Raw genomic sequence first — 26,513 nt, forward strand, 5'->3', positions numbered from 1 at the left:
CTTGCCATTGAATATCTCTGGCAGGGGTAACTGTTGCTTAGGAGAAGATTTGTAGTAGAACATCAATATTTATAACTGTCATATAGTTTAGCAGCTACACACTGGATTGAGGAACACATTTTGGCAAGTATTTATTTTGGAGTGTTAGAACAGATTTGGATCTCTTCTGTGGAGTGTACTCCTGCTATGTTTTCACAAAAGTGTCTTTAAGTGCTTTTTTAAGCTTCTGATGGATTCTTGGTTTAGTCATATTGATAAATATTTATCAAAAGAGCTACATTTGTTTAAAGAGAAGAATGGTAATGATATGAAAATGCAGCTAGGGATCTTTTGAGGGCAATGAAGGATTAAAAAGCATTTGTGGCTATTTTAATTATAATATATGTTTTTTGGGAACTAAAAACATAGAATTGTAAACTTTTTTATATCTTCCTCTTACAATTTCTACTGTGTTATCAAACACTTTTAATGGAGGGGGTGGAGTGCCATTCTGACTCAAAAATGCCTTTGAAATGTCATATTCAGGTCTGGTGCATCTTTCACTGCTGAGTGTTTATAAACTTTCTAAAGCTCTATCCTTTTTATCCCCTAAAAGGAACCCATGTTTTTGAGGGAAAACACATTAGTTGCAGTTGTGTTTTATTTTTCTGTGACAGGAAACCCCAGTGTATATTGAAAGATTGGTGCTGAAGTGCAAAAGCACTTAAAAACCTGATTTATGAACTTGACCACAAGACACTCAAACTAAGATTGAAAACTTGCATTATAGTACCTTCATGACACTCTGCTTTTACCTTGTGTCCTACTTACTGCACCTTTTTCTGTCAGTTTGAGTTACAACTGAGTGTCGTTTAGATCACACACTCCAGCACTTATATAAAATAAAAGCTAAAAAAGGGTGCTAATTTCCAAGAAGGGATTGTAGGTGATTAAATGCAAGCAGATAGCCCAAACTTACTAGTATCTTCCAGTTACCCTACATGGCAAAATTGTTGGGACACAGGCATGCACACATGCCACGAGTGGGAGAGATGCACGGGTTCTGACTGCTGGGTAAAAATCCCTGTGCACTCCAGGGGGCACAAAACTCACTCAAAATTTGAGGAGTCTGTTCAGTTTTGTTCAAGATGACATGTATATAAAGCCATTTAATATTGCACAAATCCTCACCCCTTACAATGACTCCGCTTCAAAGGCCTGTCTGGAAGAGAGGAAAGCTGTGATAAGAGCTCCACAACTTTCATAGCGATGCCTATATTCAATCACCAGCTGCTCCCAGTGCCTAGGGTTAACCTGACTTTCAGCTTGGCCAGTTTTCTTAGGGTGTTTTTTTGTCTTGGGGGCTTCCAGACCCTCTGAGCCCATAGCTGAGGGTCTGGGAAAGTTAGCATCCTGTCTGCATTTTGTCCCTGTGTCCTTACTGTAGAGACAGGGCTGAGCTGGGTTTTTCCTCAAGCAAGGAAGACCTGAAATTGTGTGTATCCTGCCCAACTTTCATTAGTCCTTCTGAAACTGGGCCATGGAGCAGGCGGTGCATATGAGGCTGGAAAGAAAGTCTTCCTGAGGGAGACTGGCTCTGTAACCTAGTTGGTTTTGGCGCTAACCGGTGAAGAAGACCTTGTCAGCCTCTCTTTGTCGGTTTTCTGGACAGTTCTTTAGAAGTGTCCCTCTGCATTAACTTCCTAATGAGCTTCGGTGTATAATTAGGATGCTTTTAATTACTCTACTGGGTAACCTCGCCCCATTAATGATTTTGAAGCAGGCATTCTGGATTTTGCTAGTGTCTTTCTGCAATGATCTTTAATGGCAAGCTTTACAGATTTTTCTTTTTAACATAGATTTTCATTGTAGGTAAAACACAGGTTATAGTCTGTTTTCATGTAAAAATTAAAACAAAATGTTTATTCTGATACAGGTCTGAAAGGGACCTGTCTGCATAACTAGTGTCAAGCAATAACTTTAATTAGCTCACATTTTGAAAGCGACTTCCAGTTATTCCTCATCATTTATGATGCTTATATGTGAGTTATGTGAATATTTTCTGATATGTAATTTTTCTTTCTTTCAGCCTTTCTTCCAGCTTGTGAAGTTAAGGAAACTTGGACTTAGTGATAATGAAATCCAGCGGCTCCCTCCTGAAATAGCAAATTTCATGCAGCTGGTGGAACTTGATTTGTCTCGAAATGGTAAGCTCCAATGTTAATTTGTTTGATTCTATGCTGTCCTATGACATGGTCTAGGAAACTGAGTTAGTAGGGTTTTTCTGACTCAGAAGTTGCTATCAGTGTCCTGCAGAACTTTTTCATGTAATTCATGGATTTGCCCCTGGTTCTAGTTGGGGGGAGCGAAAGAGCAGAGGAGAGCTGGTGGTAGAAATACAGTAATAAAATAACACTTGTCTGTAGTTCTGCCTTACTGAGAGCCTGCTTGATTCTCCAATTTAAAAAGTGCTTTACATCCTAGTTTTATATGTGTATGTGTCATAATGTTGATTTCTTTTCACAAGCTCTCTGAAATGCCTAGGAAAAAAAAAAGAAAAAAGAAAAAAAAGAGGTTGAAAAAAAATGAAGCTGCTTTCTGTTCTAAAAAAGGCTGCCTATGGGTTAGAAGTCCAGTTCCTTATCCTTATCTCCTTTTTACCTGGGATTAGCAAGAGGCAGAGTGCTAGTATTTCTAGTTGTACTTCTGGAAGAAGAATCAATCTGCTTGTCATCTGCAGAGATAAATTCAGAAAAGAATGCTGGGAGTAACTGTTTTTTAAAACATATTGTTGGAAACCACATGGGTTTATCATTTGCTTGTAATGTTTGCTGCTTATATTGTCCTGCATTGTGATGGAGCGAAAACATTTTTTTTCCTGTGGCCTGGTGAACTTACCAGTTCTACAAGAAGTTCAGGGGCTGGTGGGTCACCTTTAAGCAGCCTTATGACCCACTGATCTAGAAACAGTGAATCTGTGTTACCAAATTAGAGCAACTGTCAGCTATTTTTGCCTCCTTACACGCAGTGGATATGCACAAAATGCTCTCTGAGCTGTGATGGAAGGGGTGGGAGCAATCATGGTTGCATAACCTTGTAAATAAATGAGGGATGTAATTGTATATTCAAGAAAATAAATACCGTACTGGGGAGCTCTTTTTCCTTTACAGTTTAACTTCACATTGACCCTTTGTGACTGAAGAATATTCAGTGACCTATAGCATATTTCCTTTATTTGTTTGATGCTTTTAATTCCATCTTTATCTGATAATATAATTGATGAAGCGTAATAAGTCTCCAGGCAATTGCCAAAAAATTTCTGTGAACCATATAATTTTATGCACACTTGCAAAACCTTTTAAGAGAAGAAAACTGGGAAAAACCCCACATCTGAGAGGCAGAAGAAACAGATTAGTTATAACATTTCAGAAATACATGAGCATTAATTGATGCAGTATTTTGGCTACTGAGTTTGGCTAAGTTGGGTGCTGTCCGTGACAGACCTTATACAAAAAGAAACCCTCTGTTGGTTTAGTAATTCTCATCACAAATGAATAACTAGCTGCAAAAGAGCTGGTGGATCAGAGCCATGTGAACTCTTGTCAGCCTGACTTGGAAGTTGGCTTGAGAACTCAACTGTAATGAGAACAGATGGTGTGAACATTTATGGTTGGGTAGATGCGTGTGTGTCATTAGAAGTATTTTCAGGGAAGTATTTTCACCAGTGATGGGTTGGACTAATGCAGGTGGCAGAGAGCAGTTGCTTTCCTATATCCAAGGTTCAGTGTTAATTGCCCATTTTATTGCATTACTTTGTCTTCTCTGTCATTCATTGCAGAAGGCGACTGATACTGCTTCCCTCTGCTTAATCATATCACAGTTATTGCATGACTTGACTCTTCAAATGGAAAATGCACCGTGTGATGTGGTGTTGGGGGGCTGTGGCAGAAGATAACTAATACTGCTTTTTGCTGTTTGGTCATTTCATGGTTGTCTCACAGTTCTCCAAATTAAAAGGCAAAACACACACCATCTGGGAAGCTGTAGGGGAAATCTCACATAAGGTTTTTGGGATTTACAGAATTTTAATTTCTTAGCTTTGTATTTTGAACCCACCTTTCAGTATGTCATATTCTTAGCCTGCCACAGGTTTGTCCTGTTTTCTAACTACCCAAGACTACTTAGGAAAAAAAAATAGGAACTCTTTGTATTCCTTTCAGGCAGAGAAAAACAGCCCTACTTTTCAAAATGCAGTATGCTGCATGAATAGGAAAGTGTGATGGTGACATCTGAACTTGGGAAATAAGAGATCATTGTTCTGTGTTTTTTGTTGTTCTAGCTGTCTGGTTCAGTGCACTAATTGCTTTCAATTCTGGCCATTCTGTTTCCTTAAGAGCTTAAAAGAACAAATATAAATTCATTTAATGTTCTGTGTACAGGAATAGCTTTTTCTATTTTAACTTCTCATCAGGAGGAAGAAAAGGTTTTGAATAAAGAGAGTACTTCCATTTCCCTCATAATAAAAGGATAACATTTTCTTTTCTCCTACTTCCTAATCCTTTGGCCAGTGTATGATCTTTGAAACCTCATGGTGTGATGGGTGTATCTTATGGCTGGACTTGAATGTGCTTCCAGACTGCAGCGGCCAGCTATGTTTTGTGTGAGTGGTGAGGTGTTGCATCCAGAGGTGGGATAAATCCCTCCAGGCAGGGTCCCTCCAACTCTTTGTAGGTAGCTCTGGGTGCCTGTACCATGCAGTGTTATTTGCCACCTAAGTAGTCCTAGTTTGTAGGCACTCAGGAAGGGTCAACAAGGAAACTCTTAAATGTGTCTTTCTTAAATTCTCAGGTGTTTTAAAATGCCCAAGGTATGCTAGTTTAAATGTGCTATATAATTAATTCCTTTAGGAGTTTTTTGGTTAATAAGTGAATCTAGAACTACAAAAAATCCTTCTAAGAAGTAAAAATAAAAAATCTTCAGCTGATGTAAACTTGATGTTCCCTGTGATCTTGGGTGAATGTGAGAGTAGTCTGTGGGGAGGGTAAGGATAGCCTCAGTGGAGCAGAAGGAAAAAGATTTTGGGCAGTCTAGGAGCCGTATAGTCTTAAACTTTTCCTGGATTATTTGCATGTTGGTGCTATTTTTTATTGTTCTGCAAGGCCACGTGTTCATGCAGATTTTCCTAGGAAGCATCCCCACCGTGCTTTTCTAGTCTGATTGAGGCTGTTATTTGAGCAAAGGTTGAATGGATGAATCAATGATTGGAATATGAGGGCAGGGAAGCTGTGCTAAGGAAACAGCATAGTGATAGTGAACACTCTGAAGGTTATTTGACAATCTAGTTTATCTCTGCCTCTTGGTATTAAGTTGTTCAAAAAGCTGATGTACTAGTTCTAAGGCTAAAGCAAACAGACTTGTAGGATTTCAACAGCAGATGCCTGAGCTTCTGAGTTGCTGGCAAAGCATGTCTGAGACTCAAGAGTATTCCCCGAGAAATCTTCTGAAATAGATGCTTTACTGCTGCATGTCTGAAACTACTGCTGATTCCCTCAGACTCCCCAAGCTTAGTAAACCTTTTCCTGGATTCTCACATCATAGTGGAATTTTGTGAAGACACTGGGTCAATGAAGCATCCTTGCTTGATGTCCCTGCAAAGCATTTGTCCCCCTGAAGGGTGCCGGTGCTTTGCACTGAGCTTCAGTGCAAGCCTTTGCTCTCCATGGTAGGGGGAAAGATTCTGCTTTAAGCAGAGTCAGAAGTGCCTGTGTGCTATTTGTTTCTCCACAGCACTTGCACACTCTCTCAGTCAAGTCCTGAAAGACCCTGGGATTCAGAAGGTCCAGTCTCTCAAGGTAGAAAGATGTACTTGAATTTCTGCAGTTTTTCCCTCTTGCCTCAGCTGGCACTTCATTAAGCTTCCCTCTCTCCCAAAGTGCATGCAGTGTGTTTCAGATCCCTGTGAGTTGTAGCAGACTGCTCCCCATGCTGCTCATCCCCCAGAGGTTTCTTTCAGAGACTCCATCCTCCCCTTTCTTCTTGCACAACCCCTGGAGGCCAAATTCTTAAAGCTTAGGGCCCTGCCATCTGAGATTCATTAAAATGTTAATGGCTTTTCTTGTTCTGTAGCTTCTTCTAGACAGGAGGGGCGATGCATAAAGTTTCTATAGTTAATTTAATGCATGCTGATATTTGGGATTATGTATATGGTGTATGTATGCTGTGTTCTTGCAGGGATGGTGCATTCCTTTTTAGTATCCCTCTTCTTCAAGAAGAGGGATTTTGTTTGCCTTTGAGAAATATTAAATCCTCCAGATTTCAGTGATGTGGTTTTGTCGTGGTATTGTATGCTCCTTAAAATGCCCTGAAGGTGTTAATTTAACTGTAGTATTCTTATTTGAAAGAAATTTCCATCTTACACATGTTTTCTCTTAACAGGTGAGCTGTGGAAGCCTGGATTTTTGTTTTTAATGTCATATACCTTTCACAGGCATTGACAGATAGTCTGCAGCTTGTTTTATTCACCTCTTTTAGCATAGGAAGGAATCACTGTGAGCTTTTACACTGGGCAGTGAGTGCTGGGTATTAGGCACTGTGGTGGCTTTCCTACCCTTCCCAGCTGCAGGAGTGCCATTTTAACTGTCCCACTATCCAACCCCTTCTTGGATGCAAGCTAACCCCCTTGCTTCTGTAGGAGATGAGCCTCTTGCACTTCTGTGTCTACCTGTGAGTTGCTGTCTCTGTGATCAAAGTCTGGTAGGCTTTTCTGCTGCTACTCTTGCTTCCACTGAATGTGCCTACCAAGGACTTGGTCATGCAAGCCCCTAGCATCGCTGTAGTTGCTCTGTGCTGGCAGATTTGCATTACCTGTCTGTGGTGACTCTCCAGCTGGCAGCAGGTAAGGGTACTCAAGTTGTCTGTTCTTCTGTGGAAGTGCTCTGTAACCTTGCAGTTTGGTGTTGTGTCCAAGCCTTGAGTCTCAAAAATCTAAAAAAGGTGCAAGTGTGTGTGCAATGGGAGAATGAAATGGATTTTTGTAATCTTGGTAGATGGGTTGTGCTGGTTCTTTTTGCTGACTCAGATGTCAGCTTTACTTTGTGAACTGAGGAGTGATGGCTTTGCTATGGCATCTACTGAAGAAATCTGTGTGTGGGCAGATCTTGTTAAGCCATATTTGGCTCTGCAAGATGCTTGATAAAATCTCAACACGGTTCTTTACTGTGATACCCAATAGGACTAATACTGTTTGTTTAATGTGTATGGTTTATATTTCATACCTACCGTAGAAGTGGATTCTTGCTACATGATATGCTAGTTACTACTAATTTCTGTAGCTTATGGTTAAACTGAGCTTATGACTGTATCGATAGTGTGGTTGTTCTGGACACCAGTCTTGTGACATCAGGATATCCTCATTCCAAAATAGTCTCTCCACACAGTTGCCATATTATGGCATATACGCTGTCATTTATATGAAAATAATTACAGAATTAAAAAAAGATAAATATGCTAATTTAGGATTACCCTAACAGTAAAGATCGTTCCTCAGAAGCCTGTCAATAGTCACAAGACTGTGTAAGGAGAGAGCTGCTCCTATGCAAGGTCTGAGCAGGGTCCAAGATTTTAAAAGTCAGTCTTTAGAAGACCAGTGTTCCATGTACTCCATGAGCCTTATTTTTGTTTTCCTTGCTTCCAAAATTGATCACAGTTGCAAATTTAGAAACTTGTATTTTCTTTTGTCTTCAGTTATCAGGGTACTTTCAGAACACCACAGCAAGGGTATTTAACTGTTCTACTTTCAGTAGCAGGTGGTTTGATATTACTGCTTTTTATTTGAAGTGTTTATTCTTTTTAGCTGTTTTACAACCCAATTAAAAGTCTCTTTAGAGATGTTGGTCATCCTCAGGACGCCGCATTCATTGTATATTGTGTGATAGGTACATTTTATTCAAAAAGTTATTTGGAGCTTCCTTAGAGGCCCGGGTGAGCAGGCAGCAGCTTTCCTGCAGAGCATCCATCAGTCCATCCTGCTGAAGAGCAGTGTAGACTCTTTGCTTTGCCCTCTAAGACTTCAGCTCACTTGTTTGTATCAGTGCATGCACACATATGCTTACCCTTTTTAATTCAACTGTCTGCTCTCAAAGACATACCTGTTATCTGTACTGTAGAACTATCTCCCTTCTGCCATCAAAGTGTTCCCCTTTTCCTCTCCTGCACTGAAAGTGGGATAACCAATGTTTTTTCAAACTAGAAATTCTGACAGATAAAAGGCTTGAACGCTTGTTTCAGTTCAGCCTGGTCTGGTGACCCAGCTATTTTACAGTGAGGATATGAGCTAATTAGGGAGAAGCACTCTTAGGTCTTCTGATCTTGTCCTGCAGCCTCACATGGGATCTGCTCTCTTGCCTGGCAGCTGCTGCTGTTGCTCTGTGCTCTTGCCTGGGATCTGGCTGTCCACCTGCGCTGCACTTCCACAGCATCTGAGCAGAGACCTCCTCCATGAAATCCTCTTCTTCTCTGCCTGCCACCAGCTGCCCTGGCATGAATGTGCTGGTACGGGTCTGGTGGCAAATGGCAAAACCCAGAGTGCTGAGAAATAAGTGGGAATTGATGCTTTCTTGCTCAGTGGACAAGAAAAAACCCCAAGCCAGCAAGCTGTGCTGGCAGGCAGAATAGTTGACAAATGCATCTATTTAGTTTACGCATGCAACTGCTGGATGTTGCTTATTTGCCTTCTGGACTGATTTGTGTCCGGTGAGCGCTTACGGACAAACAAGAATTGCTCTCCTACTCCTGCATGGACACGTCTTATCTGGTACAAGAAAGCATCCTGTGAATACACTCACTGCAACCTTGGGTGTGTACATCTGAAAGTCGTGGCATTTCCCACCAGAGACTATTGTGTTTTGTATGGTGGTAGAGTATCTTAAGCTTCAGTCTGAGTCTGGCCAGTGACTGGTTTTGGGGATTTTTTTTTTGTGCTAATGAAAGCAAAGCAGACTTGGAGATAACAGAATTTTTCACCCTTTTAGATGGTTGCTTGCTAATAGTTGTTTTGCATGTTTGGATTTTTATGCTTGAGTTTTTTTGACAAATCTAATTTCTTGTGACATACATTTCCTTTGTATTATCTCCCATTCCTCCGTTGAGGTTACTTTAAAACTTGTACTTAAAAACATTATTGTTTTAATGTCTTACACATGAAGTTTAGGGATCAATGTATATAGCAGCATTCCAGGGAAGAAAGAAACACCTGCTGCAGATTGCTTTTAGATTCTGGGCCTCTGTAGAGTATCACAGATATGTAGAAAGTCTTGCTCGCTTTGAAAAAGTGATGTAAAAGTTGGGATTTGTGCATTTAGGTTGCTAAAAGGAATTTGACGTTGGTAGGTTTGAGGAAGAGGAGAGCTTTATATGCAGCAAGAGAAGTAAGGTGAGAGAGAAATTACTGGACCTCATTCCTGAGCAGGGCTTCTCATCAAGGAGGGGAAGGAAGAAGCAACAAGTACTGACTGTGATTGAGAAAGAAAAGATAAGTGAAATCTCATGATGGAATAATCTAATTAGAGAAGTTTAGAAGGTGTCATTTTTAAATGGATTACGGAAAAGTGGATTTTTCCATCATGGTATATTCTGACATATTTAACTTACTTTCTAAGGAGACTTTGCTAACGTACTTCCATGCACAGCAGTTGTCTTCATCCAAATTCAAGGGAAGGCTGTAGAAAGGAACAAGACAAGTTGGGGACAGAAATCTTGGGACTGCCTGAAGTATCAGCTAGAGTGTTAAATGTCAGACGATATGTATAGGAGTGGCATAAAATAAAGCGTTAATTTTCTGTATAATCTAGACTAGATATCATAAAATGGCAATCTGCAAACAGGCGTTGTTAGTTCTTTTATTCACAGAGTTTTTAGTTTTTATGTTTTTTCCCACCTTGTTTCTTAGACTGAAAGTATTTAATTCCTCTTATCTTCAAGGTCTAAGATGGAAATCCTTATAAAAATGACTCCAAGCCTTGTTTAACTCTCCATTGGCATGTGTAAGTAAAAAGGTAGAAGACCTAAATTTGTTGCCAAACTTGGACTCTTTCACTTAGTTCACCTGGAACTATTGTTTCCTTGTGGTCTGATCTTTGAGCTCCCCTTCTCTGTCTCCCCCCTGTTTTTCCTCCTGTTTCCAGTTTACAGCTTCTTATCCTCTGTTACTGCTGCTTCCTGCAGCTGAGAAGGACAGTCTGTTGAATTACCACTTCCTATCTGTTCAAAGACCAGCTTGTCCATGCAGAGTTTTCTTTCAAGTAACATGCCTAATATCTACATATCCGTGAAATGCTGAGGATTTTTTTTCCCCGCTGCTCTCATTGTTTGGAAAAGGGATATATCCAGAAGCAGTGAGGAGGAGAAATGAGACATGTCTCTTCAGTTTCTTGTTAATTGTACAGTAAGGGATTTACTTGAGAAAACCCAACCTGAACTGCTGGTGAATTTTCCTTAAAGCTTTACAGACAGGTCTTAAAAGTGGTGTACATCTTGTATTTTGTATATTCTCAGCCTCAGAGCGTGAAGAGGAAAATGTTACAACCTGTTCAAGAGCCACTTAATCTCAATAGACTTTGCAAGAACCGTGTGACTCCTGTCACAATGTGCCTAGAAATTGTAGCACTTGATCTAAAGAGGTTGGTTACTTCAGTCTTCAGGGATAGTAGCAAAGCCTTCTGGTTTTAGAAGAAAGGAAACCTGTCTGATCATTGTGTATGTCTGGATCTCAACATGAAAATGGAGGGAGAGGATGAGTAACCTTCCACCATCCCTTCCCCCTGCAGAGTCAGACCCTCTTGGAGCTGCACTTGGCTGCTTTTGAGAGGGTAGAGAAATGTGGTAGTGGTAGTGGCGTCTGTGAGACAACAGCCTGCTCAGCTGGGCTTTCCAGCTGGAGAGCCCTTCACAAAGACAAACAAATATTTGCAGCACAAATTCCTGCTTGAAAGGTATTTGACTAAGTGGACAGTTTCCTTCCTCCCATGTTTGGAAGGTGGAGCAGGTGGAGAGCAGGGCTGGAAAGCAGAGCTTTCCCAAGGGCAGGCTTCTCAGAGACCCCTCTAAGAAGGTGGGTGGCACAGAGGAACTTCCGTGGAAGTGACGAGTGAACCTTTAGGCTACTAAATCACTTGAGCATTGCAGTGCTTAATGCTTCAATGGAACTTCTCTCTATGTGTGTGTGTGTGTGTGTGTGTGTGTGTGTGTGTGTGTAAATACTGTAGTTGATAATGTATATTATATATGTGAGAAGAGGAGGGGGAAAAATCATCTGTGTATTGAATTGGATGGATGAGATCTGGTTTGCTGCTGGATATCTCTCTTGAGGGATAATGCTGCATGGATTCACATTCTTTGAGTCTAGAATGGGCTTCCCTGGGTATAAATTTGGTGTAAACCAATCAACTGCTTAATTACTAGTCACTAAGCAGTTAAAGCTGCTTGGCTTGTCTTGTGTATACCTTTAGGTGGGCCTTCCACTATGACTGTCTAGATCACGTCTATTCAGTTGACTTGTGCTGGGATGTATGCAGTGTGCCAGCTCCAGCTCTCCTAAAGCACAGTGCTTTGTGTCTCCTTCATAGCTGGAAAATATGACAGCATCCAGTAGTTACTTCCTGAAAGACTTGAGCATTGTGAAGTCTCCCTCAGGAATGTGGTGCATCTCTCATGTCTGAGACTTCAGCAAAATTCTCACAAAAATACTTTGTATTTTGAGCTAGAGTCACTGTGTGAGTAGCTCTGGTCTGGTAGCCCTGTTGCATCATAGGACTTTCCCAGACATGATATTGATTAGGTATTGGAAATTATGTTCGCTATTGCAGAATGTGTAAAGGATGCTGGTGTGTAGGCTTTGGGTAGATGAAATATCATCAGTTCTTGAAATTCAATATAAAATTCTGTAAAATTGTGCCATACAAAAGGTTTTATCAGTTTAAAAATAAGATTGTCTTCTCCCCCTACCCCTCCAGACACTAGAGGAAGAAAACTAGGGGAATGGGGACTGAGTGATGTAGGTGTTGTAAAAATCTTAAAAAAAAAAAAAAAAAAAGGATTGGCATCAAACAAAAGGATTTTTAGAAGTAATTTTCTCACCCAGACAATACAGAATTCCCTAATGTCAAACTTGCTTCTAAAGTTACTTATACAGGACTTGCTAAATCATTAGGAAATTCTTGTGCAAACTATAACAATAAACATCTGAAGAGGTGTATTGAATGGAGAGGAGTACACATGCCCTCTTGTATACATGACTGCCAAGCTTGATTTTGATCTGCTTCTGCTGCCACAACTTTTCTGCTGCCAGTGTATTTGTACTGTCACATGTCACAGGGCTTATGCTTGGTTTATGGCTTTATTATTAGCAATGCTGCACAGTCTGTATGCCAGAACATCTGGGACATCATGTAAATGCAGAGTGTTCGTCAGAGTGTAGCATTAGAAGAATCCTAGATATTTAAGTAGGATTTGAGCTGGTTATCCAGCAGTGGCAAGAAAAGTATTCAACCTTACTGTTGCTGATATTGGCAGAGACATATATGTTAATATCTGTAACGAAATTGAGTACTCCACACTAATAGTGAAAACTTCATAATCCATCAAGAGACAAAAGAACTTCTTTATATATTTTACTATCCTCTGCTGCATTCCAGTTGATTATGTCAATGCTATTGTTATGTGCCATTATCTTCTCTGCTATAATTATCACTCAGTTTTTTTGTCATCTACTAAAATGCTGCTCGTATTCTCTTCTGAATTTAACAACTCAATGTTATACTAGTCTTCATATGTAATGATAAAGTATCTGCTCCTAACTTGGTTGTGTTTTGCCTGAGAAATCTTTTTAAGATGCCTTACAATTAAAATGAGTTATATTTCAATCTTGTATAAATATATAATGATCCTCACTTCAAACAGTTGCACTGAATTTTTGTCCATCCTTTGTCCACACAGGCAGAGGAGAAAAGTGAATAGTGAAAGTATCAAGGGGGGAAGGAAAATGCACTTTACAGAATCAGAGAATGGGTAAGGTTGAAAAGGACCACAGTGGGTCATCTGAGGCAATCTCCCTGCTCCCATTGCACAGAATTGTGTCTAGATGGTTCTTGAATATCTCCAGTGAGGGAGACTCCACAACTTCTCTGAGCACTCTGCTCCAGTGCTTGGTCACCTGCACAGTAAAGAAGTTCTTCCTCATCTTTAGGTGAAACTTCCTCTGCATCAGTTTCTGCCCCTCTTGTCCTACTGCTTGGCACCACCGAGAAAAGCCTGGCTCCATCCTCTTGACACCCGCTCTTCAAATACTTCACAGAATATAACAAGTTGGAAGGGACCCACAAGGATTGTCAAATCCTACCCTTAGCCCTGCATGGGGCCATTCCCAAGAATCACACCATGTGCATGAGAGCATTGCCCAAATGCTTCTTGAACTCTGTCAGCCTTGGTGCTGTGAACACTTCCCTGGGGAGCCTGTTCCAGTGCCCAACCACCCTCTTGGTGAAAAACCTTTTTCTAATATCCAACTTAAACCTCCTCTGACACAATTTCAGGCCATTCCCTTGGGTCCTGTCACAGTCAGCACCGAGAAGAGATCAGTGCCTGCTCCTCCTCTTCCCCTCACAAGGAAGTTGTAGACTGCAATGAGGTCTCCCCTCAGTCTCCTCTTCTCTAGGCTGAACAGAACAAGTGACTTCAGCCGCTCCTCATACGGCTTCCCCTCGATGCCCTTCACCATATTCGTTGCCCTCCTTTGGACACTCTCTAACAGCTTAATATCTTTCTGATATCGTGGTGCTCAAAAGTGCACACAATATTCAAGGTGAGGCCGCCCCAGTGCAGAGCAGAGCAGGACAATCACCTCCCTTGGCCAGCTGGAGATGCTTTGCCTGATGCCCTCCAGGACATAGTTGGCCCTCCTGGCTGCCAGGGCACTGCTGACTCACATTCAACTTGCCATCTACCAGGACCCCCAGGTCCCTTTCCATGGAACTGCTTTCCAGCATCTCATTCCCCAGTCTGTACGTACATCCAGGTTTGCCCCGTCCGTGGTGCAGAATCCGGCACTTCCCCTTGTTGAACTTCATATGGTTGGTGATTGCCCAGTTCTCTTAATTTGTTGAGGTCTCTCTGCAGGGCCTCCCTACCTTTGAAAGAGTCAACGGTTCCTCCCAGTTTTCTGTCATCTGCAAACTTGCTTAGTATCCCTTCCAGTCCTGAGTCCAAGTAATTTATGAAGGTGTTCAAGAGCAGAGGGCCTAAGATGGAGCCCTGTGGAACCCCACTAGTGACAAGTCACCAGTCTGATGTTCCCCCATTTACTATTACCCTCTGTGCTTGACCTCTGAGCCAGTTGCTCACCCACCACGATATGTTTATCCAGCTGTGTGCTGGACATTTTATTCAGTTTGACTCTTAAGATTATCATGGATGACAGGGTCAAAATCCCTGCTGAAGTCAAAGTAGAAAATATGCACTGCTTTCCCCTCATCCACCCAGGTAGTTGTTTCATTGTAGAAGGCAATCAGTTGGTCAAGCAGGATTTACCTTTAGTGAATCCATGCTGACTACTCCTGATCACCTTGTCGTCCGCACAGAGGGTTTGACGTGAGGCTGACCGGCTGGCAGTTCCTTGGGTCTTCCTTATTGCCTTTTTTTTGAAGACCAGGGTGACATTTGCTTTCTTCCAGTACTTAGACACCTCTCCTGATCCCCATGACCTTTTGAAGATGATTGTGAGCAGCCTAGCCATGGTCTCCACCAGCTCCCTCAGCACTAGTGGAAGCATCCTGACAGGGCCCATGGACTTCTGGATGTCAAGTCTGCCTAGGTCTTCTCTAACCTAATCCTCCTTGACCAAGGGCAAGTCTTCCTTCCAACGTGCGTTTACTCTGGTGTCCGGGGTCAGAAATTATGTGCAAAAAACCCCATAAAAATGGAATTTCCCTTCTTTTTCCTATGTCTCTTAACATTTCTTACTGAAGAGTTTTGCTCATGTAGTGATGTCATAGTCTGGAAAAGCACATCTTATTTTCAAAACAGATTTAGTAATTTGTGAATGCATCCAGACTGTAAACAGTGCCTATACTGCCTTATTTCAAGTAGTATTCTATATTGGAGTAATTCTTACTTAGCTCAGATATGTATTGGCTTTTACAGATAATACCCAAGACTTTTGTAACAGAAAAAACTTATCAAAATAGTTTTGCTGAGAAGGAATATTTTCTGAGTTTTGTAGTACATAATACAGAAGTAGAAGAGAAATTATTTGCAGTATGGCAATGACATTACACTTTGGTGGAGGAAATCAGTAACATGATTAGTTTCAGAAACTTTGCCATTGAGGATTTACCTTCTGCTTTATATGCTGCATTTTTATGTATTTGTATTTTTTCCCCCAAACAAATTAGGATAGTTATTTTTGCTTCAGCTTTGCTTTTCTTGTGGTTTGTGTGTTTCTTTGTTTTTAATCTGTGAGAATGAGTCACACAGAAAAGTGTGTATCTGTATGTGAAAGGGTTGTGTGTGTACATAAATGCAAGGTGAAATTGGTTTAGATTAGGAGGAAATTATTCACTGTGAGGGTGGTGAGGCACTGGAACAGGTTGCCTGGAGAAGTTGCAGATACCACATCCCTGGAAGGGTTCAAGGACAGGTTGGGTGGGGCTCTGAGCAACCTGATCTAGTGAAAGGTATCCCTGCCCATGGTAGGGGAATTGGAACTACATGATCCCTTCCAATCCAAGCCATTCTGTGATTGGGTTCTGAGCTGGGAATCGTTCAAAGTGGATGCATTTGCTCAGATTACCTGGTAAGAGATGAACCTGATGAGAAGGTACTTTCTTCCCTCCTACACTTCTTTGTCCATTACACCTCTTTTGGGGAGAAAAATGAACAAAATACATAAGGAGTCAATTCTGAGTTACTCAGGTAGGAAGAAACCTAATTTCCAATTTTTTTTCGACATATTTAGATCACACATGTCTGCTGAGGTCAATGGTACTTGCATGAGGAAAATCTATGCAGGCATTTCCCAATGGGAATAGCAAGAAGAGGAGATGGAGTAGACACAATGCTCTGTAGTAAAAATGGAAATAGCAAAAAACTTGGAAACAGAAGTCTAACTTTAAGTTTTGCCTCTTCTTTTTTGAATTATTTTCAAAATAGATCATAAATCTTTATTTTGAGATTTATTTTGAGAAAGTATTTGTTTCAGTTTTGCTAGATCTCAATGGTGGTAAACAAGGACCTAATCAGAACACCCACAGTGTATTTGTGGAGATACAGTTTGCTGTAAGAGGGCAAGAAGACAGTTTTATTTTTAAGACTTACCTGACTTCAGTAGGTAAACCTGTTATATCGAAGTTATTTGAAAAAAAAATCTGTTTCAAGATATCTCTGTTTACTTTTTGGCAGTCTGAAATAGTGTACTAGCACTTACTTGCACCTCATCAGTTTGAATAATATTTTCAAATTATCTGGCTTTAGTGTGAGGGTAGCTAGTTCTGCTCTATGGGTGTATGTTGCAGGTGGAAAGACTTGCACATTCTCTTCTTCTTTCCCTTGTTTTCCCTCCACATGTACTGTTTTCCACTACAGAGTATGGGCACGTGTTGATCAAATCACAAGAGGTTCAGATTATAATTGGTTGTTTAGGACAGTCCTAGCACATAGGTTGTCTGTTTTTTTTTTGATGGGCAGATCCTGATAAAGATCAGTCCAAGGACAGGTGAGTAGTAGGAAGATGAACATGGAGCAGGAGGGGAAAATGGGATGTGAAAAAGCACAAAATGGCTCTGCTTCAGTAGTTATGTACTTGGACATGAAGCATGTTGAAATGTCTCAAAAGACACCAAGGTAGCTCCTTGCCAGTGGCAAGTTACTCAATGTAATGAAGCAATAATTTCAGTGTAAATAAAGTACAGCTGCTGACAATGTTTTTTCCTTTTTTTTTTTCTTCTGCAGATATTCCTGAAATACCAGAAAGCATCTCATTCTGCAGAGCATTACAAGTAGCAGATTTCAGTGGGAATCCCCTGACTAGGTAACTTCCACCTTCTTCTTAGTACTTGACATACCAGAATTGCAATTTTACTGTAACAATTACAATTTTAAATAAGTTCTTAAAAATTGTGATCTAGGCTGTCTATGTAATCTTGCCAACACTGTTTGTTTCTGGCAAAGACCACAGCAAAAGTTTAGATGTAAAAAGTGATATGCATCTTTCCTGGGAGGAGATGAAATTTGTTAGTCAACCAGGAAAAATGTAAATCTGATTGTCTATAAAGTAATTTTCATTCATTTTCTTATATGCATAGGAATACCATGCTCATACTTGGGAGAGATAAAGCAATGGTTAGCACAAATGCATTGGCACAAACCCAGGTGTCTGACGATTTGGAATAGACTGTAGATCAGCTGCTGCAGATAATGGCTTTTACTAATGATTAAAGCTTGGACTAGCATTTCATCACTCTCCCATCAATTGGGACACAGTGACATGCAGTAACATGAGGCAGAAATGACTGCATGTGTCAGTGGCTGCTATGTCTGCTGCCAGTCTGTGTTCTGATCAGCTGAGGTTTGGAGGTTACGTGCACTTTTAGTATAGAAGAGTTTTGTTTACATTTCTCTGCTCAATTTGCTGAAGAATTTGGAATTTATCTAGTGAAGTGAGGGTGGAAATAGCAAGGAAGAGGGGATCTGCTAGTTAAAGCTTTTGCATACTATTTGGAGAACTATTTCTTAAGCCAGCCATTGCCACAGAACTCCTTTGTGATGCTGAGCAAGTCACATAAGCCAGAGTGTTCATAGTGGGTGCTCACTGACCTGCTTTGCTTTGCACTGAGATGGCTAGGGATACTTGCAGGGTTAGCTGGCTGGCTGGTCTGCTGGAGTGCTGAGAAACAGGAGTGTGTGTGTAATAGCTTAAGCTGCTCCAGTGGTTTCGCAAGATGGCTTCTTCCACGTGTGCAGCTTAGGTTCTTCAGAAGTGTGCTTTGAATATCACCCATAGTGCTTCCTAAGTTCTCTGGAAAGTCACATCTCTGGGCATTAAAGGGACACTTGTGATCTTAATCCCTGTGGCTCTGTAGCCTATTTATACAGTGAGGATAATAATACCACAAAAATCCGGCAAAGCAAACTGAGGCTGAACTGATGTTTGGATATGCAAGTGATGAGGGTCACTGAAGAGCTTTTTTCCAGGCATCAGTTTGCAGTGTATAAAGCTCAGAGCTGCATCTTGGGGTATTGAAATCAAAACTGTCTGTAGTAGCGTTCTAGTTATTTTTCTTCATTTTTTGTGCTCAGTAAGGCCTGAGGCTTAAGTAATGTGTTTCCTCAAATAGTACTTGTAATGCACAGCTACAGCTTTGTGGAATTCACAAAAGAGTTTTTCAATGATGTTGAAATAGATTTCCTACCTCTTTGTTGACAGTTTAAAGGAATTTTAAAAATTCATGATGAAATGGCTCGAAAGTGTATGTGTGTCCTGGAAAACATCACTCCAAGCAGTTTACTAAGTTAGAAAGCACAGACACCAGAAGCTGTTCATGTATGGTTGCCGGGTATTTCTGTGATGAGATCCAGAATTTCAGTTTTACCTGTATAACAGCAGCATATGAGTTTGGCACTGATTTGCCCAGGCAGAGTGGGAAAGTCTGGTAGATATTTCCTTTTCTGTGTAATATTCTGGAACTTTTTTTAGCCATTAATTCTTGTCCTTTTTTCCTCTAAGCTTAAAAGCCAGTCGGAGATCTTCCTGATCAATGTCCTACCACTATTGCAGTGTATGTTGCCTCATTGTCAAACTTAAATGATTGATGAAACTGGAGCATTAAAACTGGCTGGTGGACTGTTTTCCCAGCTGTTTTCAGATGATTTCAGGTTTATATTAATTAAAAGCAGGTACATTTATTACAGTTTAGACTGGAAGTCCACTGCGTGCTACAGATAGAATAGAATAGTTCTAATTGGAAGGGACCTATTGTGATCATTGAGTCCAGCTATCTGTTGACTTCAAGGCTGAGCAAAAGCTAATCAAACCATTTAACTCCACTCTTAAACCTGTCTAAGTGATAGTGAATTGTTCCAGTGAAGCTCACGTTTTGAAGATATTGAGCATGTTCTGTTAATAAGGTCCAGATAATGATCAGCAGTGCAGTACAGAGTTGAGCACATGAAAAGCCCTGCCCACTCCCCCCAATTTAATTCGCCTTTTTCCTTCTCCCCATCCCATTGAGCACGGTTATATTTGCCTGTAGGTGTGTGTCTCCCTTTGGCTAGTTGCCTGCAGGTCATATCATGTGCCTTAAGCTGAGTGACGGGGAGAGCAGGAACCAAACCAAATTCTACAGCTTGAGCTTAGGTGGCATGCTCTGGGGGTCAAGCACAAGTTGGGTGGCTAGGCCAGGGGGTTCTTCTCCTTTACCTCATTGGCCCTATTACTCCATCCTGTCTCCTGTGCAACTGCAAACTGAGCTGCTTGGTGGGACTGGGCTGCCAGCGAGTAGTACAGGAATCCATCAGTGTGAAAGGAAGGGGGAGCCAAGCCTTGCAGGAGACCAACTGGGTGATAGACCTAAAGGCTTTGGTAACTTTGGGAGTGTTTTGCATATGACTGCATTTTATAGTGTAAGAAGGGAGGGATTACATGCCGTTGTGTTGTGAACCTTTAAATGTGGAATGCTGTAACACAGAACATTGTCTTCAGAGTGAACAGACTGTTTCTTCAAAAAACAGCAATTGAAGAGCAGCTTAGTAACTAATACAGAATGGCCATGCTGTAAGCATGTATGTAACTGAAGCCTGAATAAAAATAAATTTTAATTATTTTACCATTTGGTGATACAAGAAAATAATAGCAAAAAAGTTTTGGTTTTTTAATGTTTGATTTTCTTTTTAATTCTTGTGAAAATGCTTAAGATGTTCATAGTGCGTAACTACAGCTTTTTGAAGTTGCAAATTGGGGACAGGGAAGGGGGAGCTGGGAGACAGGTATATTACCTATTCTTTGACACAGAATAAACTTTAAAGTCAGTAAATCATGTTTTTTTTTCTTATTATGATCCTTAGAATTTTCTGAGAGTCATGCTGGAGTCAGGGAACGCCTCCCTCTGTGTGTATTTGCTAAATAAACTCTTGTTCACATGAATGAGAATACTTCTGCTGAAAGTCCTTGATTTGAATTAATATCTCCATAGGTTGCCTGAAAGCTTTCCTGAATTGCAGAATCTAACGTGTCTTTCAGTAAACGACATCTCTCTGCAAGCACTACCTGAAAACATTGGGAAGTAAGTTTTTTACACTTTATTACTCTCTTAATTTATTTTCTTGTTATTGTTATGCTTATTGTATAAATGACCTGCATAATTGTATGTAATACTCCTATAAAATTATTTATAGGTCTATCCTTGTTTTTTCTATTCTTTCAAGTCCGAGGGATCTGTTTAAAGAAACCCCTTGGCATTTTCACTTGACATTAGCAGGCTAATGCAGAATCTTCAGCATGTATGTGTATGGTTCAACTATTTTCTCTGTGATTTACACTAACTTGGAATTTTAGGTCCAAAATTAATTAGGTGTTTTGTGATGTTGATCTGACCTTTTGCTTTCCTACATTGTAGTAGACCATTGATCCATTATTGTGAGCATGTCAGATGGCTTGCAGCTTAGCTCAAAACCAGGCAATTGTTGGCATAAGAACAGATGGGTAAAAGCTGGCAGGGATCGGGATGGAAATTAGAAGGTTCATAACTAACTATGGGAGCACTCTGGTTCTGAAAAAAACTCCAGTGGGAGCTGTGGAGATGAAAGGAACAGCTCTTAAAGGTGAAATTTTATAAGCTTTTAAGATGTGTTTGTTAACTCTGGAAAATAGAGCAGAGTTGCACGGACAGACTTCCAAAGTGGAGACATGTGGAAAGTGAACAGTGTTTATCTGTCTCCTTTTGTCTGAAATGAACATTCATACTTTCAGAAGGGAAATCTCTGTCCCGTTGGGAGAAGGGTATCTTTTCCAGTTTGAAGGAGAAGAGGTAATTCCATGTTGCCTCAGTTGAATACATGAGAATGACTCTGCTAGTTCATCTCAAAGACTCATCTACCCCAGCTTCCTTCTACAGTTGCACTAAGTAGATGCCTAGTGAGAATTAAAAAGAAAAGTGTGTGTTTGATGACTCCTCTTTGCATCCTCTGACTGTTTCTGGTTCAGAGGACTTCCTGAGCTTTAGATTTTTGGTTTGTCTAATTGATAGCCCATAGTGAATCGCTCTTCAATGTACTTGTCCAGTTTCTCCTTGAGCATGCGTAGACATCTTCAGTATTCTCCCCTGGCAAATAGCTGCACAGGTCTATTACCCTTTGCATTGATTTGTTGTTGGTTCAGTCAATTCCAGCTGTTTCTAAACAGGAGTCTTCTTGAAAGGATTTTAATAATAAGAGCTCCTGCAATGTAGTCAAGTTCAGACGAGTATTACTTTAGCCACTTCTCATGGGTATGAAAACTGTCAGCTGGAACCATTCCAGCAGCAGCAGAAGCAGAAAATGTCCTTTGAAACCTTCCGCAAGCGCTAACCTGTACAGTTAATGTGCACCCAGTGACTAGGGGAAAGTCTTACCTAAAAATTGCATGGGCCAAGGCTTTTGTGACATTATTCCTGTTCTGTAAAAGTCCACAAAACTTTTCATGCAGTTTTTTCAGCACTGGCAGCTAAAAACAGGCCTGTTCAGACTTTGCAGTTACTGAAAACCAAGGCCAAAAATTTGGGATCCTGCCTGATTCTGAAAATAAATATAAGAAACATGACAAGCTGAAATGATTGCCAAAGCATGAGGTGGACTGCTGCTTTGCAGACAGTGGCTAGAGGAAGATCGCTGGCTTCCTTGAGAGCTCACTGGCTGTGGTGGCTGTGGCTTCTTGCTTGTCCTGCCTGTCATTTGATAGTGTGAGTGGTGATAGACTCTGTTCAGGAGCAAATGACTGGAAACGACTTTGGTTAAAATGGGGATACCAGAGGTTTGTAGAGATGTCAGTGTATGGAGCTGTGCAAGAAAGAAAGGTAAAAATTTGCCTCATACTGGTCCTAAGCAGTTCATGGAAATGCTATGATACTATTTCAGCCCTGTGTGAGCTGTTGCAGAACAGAGCAGTGTAAGCCCTCCTCCCTCAAGATGAGTATTTGATTCCCAATATTGAAGCTAAAAATCTGGGGTTCTCACTTGCATCAGGAAGACCCATATGCTCGTCCTGGTGGTCTTGGAGATTTCTTCTGAGAGACAGACATTTATTCAAGTCTAACAGGCCTGCTTTGATCTGGGAAGTGCTCCCACATTAGCTGTCTAGAATATGAATATTGTATTTTTACAAAAACACTTTAATCTCATTAGTAGAAGTTTTTATTATCAAGTTTATGCTTAAAGAAGCAGAGACAAATGTGTGGGACTCTTGTTTTTTTCTCAGGTATTCCCAGTAGGTGGGAATCTGGCAGTTGGAAAGTCAACAGTAAGCTTGGACTAGGGATGGATGCTTTTGAACTCAGAAGAATGTTAATGTAGCATGAGGGAAACTCATGGGGTGTCCACCCAAAATGTAACTGTTCCTGAAGTGTGTTGAGGAATGTCTCGGGAGCAGACAGAAAGAGATCTTGTCTGGTTCCAACTGGAAATTACTGGGAGGTCGTCTTTGTAGCGAATTAGAACTGCAACCTGAAGTCCTTATAGATTGCTTCTGAGGGAATTTTACTGAATTTTTAGCATTAGATATTTAGGTTAGAGATTTTTTTTTCCAGTCTGGCTACCAATAGGTGCAACTTTCCTTTTTTAGTTTACAAAATTTTCATCATTTATTACAAGTAAATTTGATGGTGCAGCCAACCAACCTGCGTTTGGTAAAAGTAGTGAAATGCTCTGCGGCTTCTCCAAAGGTTGCATACTTGTACTCTTTGTTTCCTGCTTTGTTCTACTGGGACCCAAAAAGAGCTGGCAATTAGAAAGTATTGCTAATTGTGTTTTTCTGGTTGAACAGACTAAGTAAAGCTCTTAAAAGTGTTTGGATATGTTTGCAAATGCCTTACTGGAGTTTTAGTGTCCTTTGTATAATAATGCATGGTGTTATTTGATGGAATAGGCTGGACCTCTGTGCGCTCTCTGCGAGATCTGTCAAATAGTGAGCAAAAAAAAAAAAAACATACTGGTGTTTTATGCTACTATAGTTGGGCTTGTTTGGGGAAAAATTTGAAGTCCATATGCTTTTTGCAGGTCTTCTAACGACTAGAGCATGTGGAAACTTGGGGAAATGCATCCTAATTTCTTACAGTCTTATGGTACTTTCTAGAAAGCTGCCTAATACAGCCAGTGAAATCTCTCATTCATCTTCGTGTAGTACCGTGATCAGTATATACTTAGGGTCTTTTATTTTTTCTTTTTTTTAGCTACCTACTTGAAATCTTGAGGCAATGCAAATTTGCCTTACTGTCTTAATGGGGAAAGCAGCAAAAGCATTGGCAAATACTTTACAAACAGCAATACTTTAAATGTTAGTAAGAAAGTTCTTCCTAATGGCAGATAATGTACTTGAATTGCCTTGTGGTGAACCATTAGTGGAAGTGTGTCTTCCTTGTGAATTCGGATATTCAGTCTGTTTTTCCCATAGTCTGATGTATAAGGTGAGTGAGTGCCAGAGTTCAGCTTCACTGTCCCAGGCTAGTGGCTGAGCTTGTTCAAACCACTGATATGTAGAGTTCCATTAATATTTTTACTGTGCCATTAAGAATTCTTCTGCACAGACCTTTTAGATTTTTATTTTCCTTTGTGTTGCTAAAAGGAGTGTTTTTAAGGGTCACAACTGGATGTTTGAGGAACATAGGCAAGGCCTTCTTTGAACATTTTGCCTTTCCTTGTGCTTATTCATAGCCGTGCTCAGAGTATGTCAGCTTTTCTTAGTCTGTGTGACCACTTCAATCGGCTTATCCGGTGCTGGTATATGTGCTGACAGTTTTCCCTGTTGGATGTAGCCTTCCTCTTTTAAGCTCATGTATTGTTTCAGGGCTTGCTAGAAATATGTGTGATACACTACTTTAGGGCTGGATAAAAGACTAGATATCTTAATGTTACCAGTGCTCCTTTTTCTGTTTCTCTGTGATTTATGTTCTCCTGACTTGTGGTTTGGTTGCTCTCTGGAGTAAAACAGTGAGTGTTAATACATGTGAGATACTTAAGCTAATAATTGGGTGGGTGCAGCTTGGAGCAGTACTTGTCCTGTTGGGTAGTTGAACTATTTGGAGAAACAAGTTACACCATTTAAGCTGTGAGTAGGAGTGTCTTTTACAGCATTTCTCAGTCTAATGGGAGCAAGTGTAATTTCCTTGCCTATTCTGCAGGACTGTGTGTGTCTGTAGAGCTGCCCAACAAGCAGGTATAACCTGTTCCTCCCAGCATGGGTAACATTTAGGAATTTTCACTTACTTCTAGGATTTCTCTTCAATACTTATTTGTGTAGCACCCAAAACACAAGGCATGACTGTCTGAAATTCAAAAATCAGAGTATTTGTATGTAAGGGTATTTGAGTAAGTCGGGATGTTTGTCTGTAAGGCTTCCTAGGGCATGCCTTACAGTAGTAGCATAAATAATTTAATGTCTGTCTGTCCCTAGCACCTTCTTTGTCCATGTGTGTTCATTCTCTAGTGTTGGCTTCAGCTCACTGTGACATTGGCTTTTTACTAGCAAAGATTTGTGATTTTAGAGAGCCATATAGTGCTGTTTTTCAAGTTATTTTACAGATGGCACATTATTATTTATTTGTGGTTCTTAGGCTTGAATGAGATCCAGGTACATTCTTTGGAAAGCCTTTTATGTATGTCTCTGATGTTTAATCTAGCATTGGACTCTCAGAAGAGTGCTTCACGAGGAATTGTCCTTAGCTGAAAAACCAGTCCTTTCAGCATGAAATGCATGTTTGAAAAAGACAGTTATCTGTCAAATTCTGTGGGGACAACAAAATCAACAAGTTTCTTAAGTGACTGAAGCAAAGGGCAGAACTTCACTACTGTGCTTTAAATTACAATTTAAGAGCTGCTGCCCATCAGCACACCAGACATCTAACTGATACCCAGTTTTTAGCTTTCACAATTTTTTCATCAGACTTGTCTGTGCATGGAAAAGATAAAGATTGCCAAATTACTTTTCATTTTTTGGATCCAAGCTTTAAAATATGAGATTATTCATGACTGGCAGGTAGGGTATTTTGAAAGTTCCCTACATGGCAAATAAAAAAAGCTTTCCTCCACCATACACAGTCTTTATTCCTCCCCTAAAAATGTACAAATGGTCTACTACTTGAACATGATCTTGAAATCCTGAGAATTCAACAAAAGATGATAGAAATATAATGATTTGTAGTATCCCCATCATTTACAGCCTCTCCCCCTTTTTTGTTTTTTTTTCAAGAGGACTGCACAGTCTCTGATGCAAGAAAGTAGGATAGCTTTATTTTGGGTTTAGAAACTTTTAATGTGGGGAGGGGTGAATTTCTTTAGATGGGAAGGATATTCTGATGCCTATGACTGATGAGTCTGGTTTACCCCCAAGCTGCAAGCAGGCTGAAAGGATCTGTGGACCTTACTACTGAAAGGGAATTACCAGGTAAGCAGAGAACTTTTCCTCTTAACGTTTGCAGCTAGCAGGTAGAATGCTGGAACAGGCATTTCATTGTGAAAGTGAAAATAATGAAAAGAATAGAACAAATGTTGCTGCAGTTAGCATTGTTTTGCAGAAAGATTTGTTATAGGTATGCTTTTCAACAGTCATGGAACCATAGATATCCAGAGATTTCGTGTTAGTCAATGAATGTGGTGGTTTTGCATATATACATGTTTAATTCTAGAGGTTTTGAAGTTTTCAGCAGTCTCTGAACCAGAGTCTCTAATGTTGATTGGAATAGGAATAGCTGGAGAGAGTAAAAGGTCTTCAGAGGGCAGGGTGACATGTTCATTGCAGATGATCCAGAAGCAGATCAGAATGGCATGCTAATCCTGATAACGGATTCCTGGGCCAGTCCTTGACTGTGTTTTTCTTAGTGTATGCTTGGATGTCTCAAGTGTAGATTACACATCTGGTAGCATCACACAGAATGGAAAATGTTCTTAAAATTGTGTGGAATAAGACAATATAATTCTGTTTTCAGGTTTAGCATAGTAATGTCTGATTAACATACGGTCTTACATGATTCAGCAGAAGTGAGGGGGAGGGTTAGCTTGCAAATACATAGGAGAAGGACTGGATGTAGGTGGTCTGGCCAGGCTGATATAAATAGTATTAAAAATAGTATTAAAAACTCTTATTCTGGCTTATTTGAATTTAGCATGGCAAGTAATATTTACAGAGTTTGAGTTGGTAGAGCATTCAATGATAATCACGGCTGTTTGGTAACCACCAAAACTGGATGTTAAGAAAGTCAGAAGTTTACTTCAGGAACCCTTTAACAATGTAATAGTGAATGCAG

General features: G+C 40.4%; 1 protein-coding gene across 1 annotated transcript in view; it reads left to right on the forward strand.

The window, feature by feature from the left end:
- LRRC1 (leucine rich repeat containing 1) overlaps positions 1–26,513 on the forward strand; it is a 65,834-nt gene that overhangs the window by 11,777 nt on the left and 27,544 nt on the right. Inside the window, exons 2-4 of the mRNA XM_027696032.1 lie at positions 2,069–2,186; positions 16,978–17,056; positions 20,217–20,306. Of these exons, the coding sequence (XP_027551833.1) occupies positions 2,069–2,186; positions 16,978–17,056; positions 20,217–20,306 (287 nt within the window). The remainder of the gene's footprint in view (positions 1–2,068; positions 2,187–16,977; positions 17,057–20,216; positions 20,307–26,513) is intronic.

The sequence above is a fragment of the Neopelma chrysocephalum genome, unplaced genomic scaffold (assembly GCF_003984885.1).
Source record: "Neopelma chrysocephalum unplaced genomic scaffold, ASM398488v2 Primary Assembly neopelma1_104, whole genome shotgun sequence".
NCBI classification, from domain to species: domain Eukaryota; kingdom Metazoa; phylum Chordata; class Aves; order Passeriformes; family Pipridae; genus Neopelma; species Neopelma chrysocephalum.